This window comes from Ambystoma mexicanum, chromosome 1p, assembly GCF_040938575.1.
Source record: "Ambystoma mexicanum isolate Mex_15411 chromosome 1p, UKY_AmexF1_1, whole genome shotgun sequence".
NCBI classification, from domain to species: domain Eukaryota; kingdom Metazoa; phylum Chordata; class Amphibia; order Caudata; family Ambystomatidae; genus Ambystoma; species Ambystoma mexicanum.
Genome location: NC_090921.1, coordinates 113,396,135 through 113,404,024, shown reverse-complemented (window position 1 = coordinate 113,404,024; position 7,890 = coordinate 113,396,135). Strand labels below are relative to the sequence as shown.

General features: G+C 52.2%; 1 protein-coding gene across 1 annotated transcript; it reads left to right on the top strand.

The window, feature by feature from the left end:
- Positions 1-445: 445 nt before the first annotated feature.
- LOC138468081 (zona pellucida sperm-binding protein 3-like) lies at positions 446-7,407 on the top strand. The gene is made up of 9 exons (XM_069608858.1): positions 446-1,303; positions 4,211-4,335; positions 4,422-4,525; positions 5,411-5,588; positions 5,887-6,007; positions 6,095-6,186; positions 6,260-6,357; positions 6,442-6,558; positions 7,213-7,407. Exons 1-9 carry the CDS (start codon positions 911-913, stop codon positions 7,362-7,364), a joined length of 1,380 nt encoding a protein of 459 aa, XP_069464959.1. The 5' UTR covers positions 446-910; the 3' UTR covers positions 7,365-7,407.
- The last annotated feature ends 483 nt before the right edge of the window (positions 7,408-7,890 follow it).

Genomic DNA, 7,890 nt, shown 5'->3' with positions numbered 1-7,890 from the left:
GTTGCATAACCAAATGCACAATAAAGGAAAGGAAAGAAAACAGAACTAAGAAAACACTGCACACCTTTTTGTTGGGGAATACCCATAGTACTAGGTTATGTTTTTATTAGTATTATGTTTAATAAAAAAAAGTTCAGCCTTTTTATTGCCAGCACCAAACAGGCTTATGCTATTGTTTCCCAGCTCATTACCCTGCATCTTTAACTGCCCTGCATTTTCAGACCATGGGAAATTAGACTTGTTCCATTAGACTTTGTTTGTAATTGTAAGTAGTTATTCATAACGTGCGCTTAATACCCAGAGGTTTCTAAGCGTGGACCCGGGGATCGTACCTGTATTGCTTTGCCCATCTTGCTGCCAATACGAACACGTTGCCCCTGCGCTATCCTCCCAAGACCAATTGCTTCCTTAGATGATACAAACGTGCATGTTCCACTCTGTGGGGAGAGGGTGGGAGAGCCCACTGTAGCATCAGGGGCGGGGCTGAGGTTGAAGTAACCGATTGTGTTGTTCACTGTGGCAAGATGCCGGGGCGCCATGCACTGGTTGGGAGAAGTGCATTGCCCTGGTGGGGTTGCATCCGCATGGCGACCCCCCACCAGAACTGCAGCCTAATTCCCAGGTGTTAGCGAGAGTCCCAACATGGCCAACAAAGCAAAGCCGGTTTGATATATTATACAGAGTCCCAGGTATGGTATATTATGACTTTACTCCCACGTGTGGCGTATTACGCAGCGTGAGTCCCAGGTGCGGCGGGTCCATTACGCAGCGTGAGTCCCAGGTGCGGCCTATTACGCAGCGTGAGTCCCAGGTGCGGCGGGTCTATTACGCTGGTGAGTCCCGGGTCCGGGTATAAAGCAGAGGGAGCCGCAGGGCCCTTTCATCGTTGTGTGGCAATACAGCGTCCAGTATGAGGCAGGCTGTGGGCATCGTGAGGGCAGTGCTCCTGTGCTTGGTGATGGCTGAGGGGGTCGCCTCTAGCCCGTGGTGGGATCCCTCCTCCAGGAGGGGCTCCTCCTCGTGGGCCCCCCAGGGGAGTCGGGCTTCTGCCCCAGGTGTGTCCCTGACTGGTACCTGGAGCCAGGCTGGCAGCAGGGCCCTGCCCCCCATGACCCCGCTGGCTGTGCAGTGCCAGGAGGCTGCCATGGTGGTCACCGTCCAGAGGGACCTCTTTGGGACGGGCAAGCTGGTGCAGGCCGCTGACCTGAGGCTGGGGGCGGATTTCTGCAGCTACACGTCGGCCAACGCGGATAACACGGTGACCTTCCTGGTGACCCTGCAGGACTGCGGCAACACCTTGCAGGTGAGGACGCCTCCGAATTGCGTTCGTGAGCACCCTGGTAGTGCAGTGGGTGTGGTGTCTGGTTACCAGACGACTCCATGCCCCTTCGGCCACTTCTTTTTTTCCACCCCCCCCCCCCCTTTTTTTTTCCTTTTCTGTTATTTGAATAAAATGTGGTGAAGTGACAAGGTCTGGTGCCTCATGCTCCTCCTGGTATCTTTGCTGTTTATGGCCCCTCATAAATCACCCCCCCCCCCTAGTATGTGTTCTATAATGGGAAGGGGATACTGCCAGCTGAGTATACCCAGGACTGGGGATGAAGCTGTTTTATTCGACATGGTACCCCTTGCAGGATTTTCGCAATTTGAAGACGCGTGGATTTTAGCGCCCCCCCCCCCCCCCAATAAAACCTCTCCTGACTCCTGTTTTTCGGTAGGTCCAGATCGCCAGGGACTCCTGTTGGCAGAGGCCTTAAGGCACTCTGCAGCTTGGCTGCTTTGAAACGTGTGTGGATGGATGAGGCTACCCATGCTTGGGCAGCAGGCATTGTAAGCCTTTCCCACTTGGTTGCGGGGGAGACTGTATTGCTTTTTTTTGGGGAGGGGGTGAGTGACGCTGGATTTGTAGGCTCGACTTCCCAATGAGAAACATGGTGTCAGCAACTTGTGTGTTGACCCAGTAAAGCACCCACTCTCTGATCGCCTCACCCCAAAAGTCCTGTTAGCCTGTCATGCTATTGGGACTGCTTCCAAGCATACAGCGTGGGACCCCCTTGACTCACAAGCAGAAGACTCGGAGGGGGTGACGCCTCATTCTTTCCAGCCCTGGGCCTTTATCTTTAGTTTTGGCCTTCATTCGCTCGAATCTTCCAGGAGACTAACCAAGAATTCCCAAACAAGACGAAATAGGATGGTTGGTCTAGGGAGGGGTCTTCAAACTTTGGGGCTGCCCCTTCCTTTCCAGAGGGAGGGACACGACAACCTTCCAGAAGGGGAGAGGTCACCCAGTCCAGTTTACCAGCAGGGCGTCCAATCCTGTAACGCAAAGCTTAGCCTGATCCCGAGCGTGGATGCAAGCCAGGGTGGTCAGCTAGGGTACTGAATTCCCCCCCACCCCCCGTAACACTAGACCGTTGACTGCAAATGGTGCAGAACTATGGGTGCCAGGGCAAACTGATGTGGCAACTGTTCCCCCCCCAATGACACCTGAAGTGGGGAAGGCGTCCCTTAATCACTTAACCCTGCTAACTTTCCAATAGCCTGCACACTCGCCCTCCAACACATTGCAGAAGTCTGAAACCACAACAACCTGCACACAATCTGCAACCCCCTCTAACCCACACCCCACACGCACTCCTCCCCTACAGGGGCGTTGCTAGGGGGGGCTATAGCCCCTGATCTTTTGGTTGTAGCCCCGGATAGAATCTCAGGAGCTACAGCCAAAAGACTAGCTAGCCCACAGTTCCGACATCAGCTTAGCCCCGGGTCTTTTCCAGACCTAGCAACTCCCCTGCTCCCCTACCTGAATTTTAGACACAACTACATTAATTGGCTCAAATCTGCTGCCCTGTAGGCTTGTCTGCTACCTATACCTTGGTAATGTGCCTGAATATTCTATCAAAGTATCCCTTGACGTATGTCTGCTGTGTATATATCTCGCTCCTGTATGTTTTTCTCTTGCCTATATCTTGCAACCTGTAATTTTAAGCCTTGCATCTGTTGTAATCGCTGCGCCCTGATACCCCCCCGGGTCTGGTGTGCATTACCAATGAATAAACAAACAAAACATCGCCAAACCATTGAACAGAACAATACCAGTACAGTGACTGTAGAAGCTAGCAGCTCATCAAAGATATCCAACTCATGACCGGCGACCCTCCCCCACGGTGAGATGGTTGAGCAGGTAGCCTGCACATTTCCTCCAGAATCCACCCCTCCCGAGTTTCTATGCTTGTTTGTGTGGCAGTCTGCACCGAGTCTCTGGCCGCTGCCTGTGTGGTTGGTAGGTTCGCGTACACGGTCAGTAGAAATGCTGTCACCTGGGCACTTGGGAGGGGTGGGGGAAACTTGCCTAAGGAAGATGCCAGATATGAGACGGTCCCTGGCATGGCTACTGCTGGACCATCTACTCTACAACTGAGCCATGCAGTGGAACCCTCCCACGTGCCCTTGGTATGGCCATATTGTCTGCTTGTCTTGCCAAATATATATGTATTGTTTGTGTTGGGTGCTTATTCAGGATCCAACTGTTACCTTGCCTAGAGCCTCTACTCTTCAACCGGAAGCCACTGAGCTCTCGTTTTGCCTAGTGCGATGTGTTTGTAGCTGACCATGACCATATGGCACAGCAGAAGCTGGAGATGACAGTGCGTTCAGGAAAAATGCTGGAGCATCACCTTAGACAACTTGCATTTTAGCCACTCCATTCATCCAGAGCAGTTCTGCTTCTGGTCTGTGTGCAGACCAGACAACCATGTCTCCAACTGCTGCTCTCCTTTGCAAGCTCTTGACCTGTGCTTCTCCGGGCGGCTCTCGTATGCAAGCTCTTGACCTGTGCTGCTCCGGGCGGCTCTCCTATGCATGCTCTGGACCTGTGCTGCTCTTGACCTGTGATCTTCAGTTGGATCTGTGTGTCCCCAACGGGTGATCAGTGTTACTGTGCATCTGTCCAGCCAGGTAGAAAAGAAGCATAGCTAACCCCCCCCCCCCCCCCCCCCCCCAAGTCTCCGCTGCAGTCTGGAGATGGGGAGGCTTGCGTTTTTGTTGTAGCAATGGGGGCAAGTGCTAAAAAAGTGTGTGTGGGGGAGGGTGGTGCGGAGGGGGGCCAATCGACTCTGTGCACCCTCAACTTGAGCCCTGGACTTTAGTACACATGTGTTGCTAAGATGTGAAGTTCTGACCATGTCATTGTTCTGGTCTCTTGCTCCAGGTGACCCCAGACTTGCTGGTCTACAGCTCCATCTTGACCTACAGCCCATCTCCATCCACAAGCAGCAGCCGCGTCATTACCAGGACCAGCCCGGCAGCTGTCCTCGTGCAGTGCATTTATCCCAGGTGAGATAAAGCTGTGATCTTGGGCAAAGCTGTGGTGCCTCATGGGAGTACAGAGTCATGTGACTTTTTTTTTTTTTCTATCCTAGGAATGTCAACGTGAGCAGCCAGGCCATCAAGCCCACCTGGATCCCCTACAGCTCCACGGTGTCCGCAGAGGAGAGTCTTGCCTTCTCCCTACGCTTGATGAGCAGTAGGTGGCCTCAGCAGAGATTGGGGTGCACTAGTAACCCGCATGCCCTTTAAATGGCTACGAAACCATGCTACTAGGGATGAGATTACTTGGGACCTCAGCCAGTATAAGAGTGATCATGTCACCGTTCTAGCTCCCTTTCCAGACTAACCGCACTAATGCGCTCTGTAACTAAGTTGCTGGTTTCTTGGGCACTTTCATGCAGTCGTGTATATCCCCGGGGATTTGATTGTGCTGGTGAGGCCCTGCAGACCACCCTAGGATTTAAGCGTTTATTTTACTAACATGTATTTCTCCCCCAATCCTGGGGTTGGGCTCGTGCACTGTCCACCTGGACTCGCTCTTCTGTTCCTGACTGCATGGAGCATTTCACCTGTGATGCCACTAGGGTGGAGCTAGTAGAAAGCCAGGGGGTATGAGCAAAAAGCACCCTACGTGCCTTCCCATGAGGCACAGCAGATAAGAGCTGTGCCCTTCTCTTGGCCTACTAATATTGGGTTGGAGTAGCGGTCCTTCGTGAGCACCGTCTCCTGGTCATGATGGCTGGTCATGGGTGGTATGAAGAGGGGCTTCATCTGGGGTTATCAGAAGTGAGGCTCAGTGTTGCCTTCTGCTGATGGCGCACCATTCCCTCTGGGGTTATGCTAAGCTACTTACCATGCATTTCTACAGGCTACCCACAGTCATTGGAGGGCTGATGACTCCACAGGCAGGTTTTGGTTCTTAACCTCTTGGAATGCATCAGATGAAGGCGAGGGAGACTGGAAGGTGGTCCATGTAGTGTTGGTTAATTTCTTAGTGCCTGGTCGGGCCAGTTTCCTTGGCAACCCCCCTCCCCAAAATCCCAGTGGAATACACCCTGTAATTGTGTTTTTCCTGTTGCAGGTGACTGGAGTGCTCCAAGGCCCAACAGCATTTTCCAGCTCGGTGATGTCTTCAACATAGAAGCCTCAGTCCAGCCTGGCAACCACGTGGCCATGACTGTATATGTTGATGGCTGTGTGGCCACTTTGACTCCAGACCAGACTTCCAGTCCCAGATATGACATCATTGCATCCCATGGGTGAGGGCCGGCGGCACCTGTTCCCCTCACCACTTAGTAGATTGCACGTTACTCTGTACATGCAGGTGGTGAGTACTGTAATTGCTGCCTCCCATGAGATGGTGAAGAATTTACGGATGTACCCTGCGTTGGCGAGTAGACTTCCTACCCCATGTACACATCAACCTCATTTTGGGGGTTGGCTTTTAATGTTGCGGGGGTGGGCCTGGTTGCATGGAGTGCCCGCCTCCCTTTTAAGGGAAAGATCCTGCTGGCTGCTGGCTTACGAAATATCCTAACTGTGTTCCATGATGTACAGGTGCCTGGTTGATGGGAAGCTGTCTGACTCCGCCTCCTCGTTCATCTCCCCGAGGCCCCAGCCAAGCCGGCTTCAGTTCACGGTGGATGCTTTCCGATTCATTGGCGATGATCGCCATGTGGTGAGTTGCGCGCCCCCCCCCCGTGCCCACTCCTGTCTTGAGTAAGTTGCCTGGGCACCAGTGGCTCATGAGTTGTCCTTTCTCTAGATCTACATCACCTGCAGCCTCAAGGCTGTGCCAGTTGGCAGCGAACAAGGTGCCGTGGACAAGGCGTGTTCCTTCAGCAAATCCTCCAACAGGTGAGACTCTAAGACTGAATGACTTGCTTGCACTGGTTTAAAACTAGAGTTAAATGCCCTGTTTTCTCCCCAGTTATGTGGCGCTGGAAGGTTCCAGTAGCATCTGCAGCTGTTGTGATTCTGGAAACTGTGTGGCTGCACCGAGAGGCAAGAGGGATGTTTCCAAGCCCGGTAGGTTTAATGGGTAATTGTGATATCAGCATGGCAGTAGATCAACTGGTAGCAGGGTCTTCATTTTTGTGTCATTAAATGCAGGCCTCCTGCCAGTGGAGTCTGAAGTAGCTGTTATCGGCCCTTTAACAATCCTGGGGGAGTTGACTTCCAAGCGTGCTGTACCGGAGCAGTCGGACTTCCTGGATCTGTCGCCGCCAGGTAGGTCTCCCTCGTTATGATGAACTGTCTTCTGGTGGTGGGCTTGCCAGGTTACCTGCAATGGCGTTTTACTTATTTGCCCGTGCCTACCTAGAGGTGTGCATGGTGAGCCTAAAACGGGGATGGGGTTGCAGGGCAAACGCTACCGTGCATTCTTATTGGCCAGCACTAAGGTCTCTTATTGGATGAAAATCAGAATCTTCATCTCCTTCCTTATACAGGGCTCCTGCAGAGCACGTCTGATTGGTTGCAATGGGATAACCAGTGACTGTAGTGTAGGCCACCTATACCCTCATGTTTCTGGCTGGCATGGGGGGGGAGGGGAGGGGGAGGTTGCAATAAAACAAAGGTTACGACTGGAAGATTTAGTATTAATCTTACCCTCTGGCATTGCTACGGGTGCCCTTCCACGCCCCCCCAATCTTACTTTGCCTCCCAAGTCATTAACAAAATGAGTAAACTACATATATTAGACTTGGTCCCACCCCAACAGTGGCAGTCTAGCTTGAGATGCTTGGTCACTTCTGCATGAGACCACAAGCAACCTGAACATGTCTATACCTCCGCATTAGTGATCGCACACTAGCTCTGTTGTCGGATAAAGTTGTCTTGTAGCCCTTGATACACCCACTCTAAAATCTGTTTCTTAAACAGGTTCTGAACACAGTCCTGGGCTGGTACTGGCGCTCCTGGTGATCTCGTCTGTCTTCCTGGCTGTGGCCGCACTTGGGTCTATCTTACTTGTCAAGAAGTGCCGAGACGGCCAACAAAAACCCTGTCACTATAGGATGGAATCGCTTAGCTAGCTCTATGATCTGTTAAAGAGGAAGAAATAAACTTGTGAAGGAACTGCTGTGTCATGCCTCAGTTTGCACGTGTGGTCAGTGAAGAGTGAATGTCTGGCACAGGTGACACCATGATCCCCAGTCTTCAGCTCTTGAGTTCTGTGGCGGTTGGATGCCCCCCCCTTGGGTAGTGCCAGGATGAAGGGTAACACCCAAGTATGTTAACTACTCTCTTCCTGGCCACCTGTTGGGTAAACTAGCCTGTCGCATGGCCTAGATTCTAGGCCCATGTATTTTAAGCATTGTGTGGGTATTGGTTGTGTGCTAGTGCCTCATATATGGATCGGGCATGTCATGAGTTGCAGCTGGAAAAAGTGCCAGTGATTTTATTTGCAGGTGCTGCGCCCCTCCCTATCCAGCTGGTGTGACGAATCAACTTCCAGGGTACCAGTGGCGAAGGGATGAATATCTGTTTATAAACCATTAATCAACCCCACACCTCTAGTGCACCAGAAGGGATCCAAACAGCTTGAAATACAAGTGATTT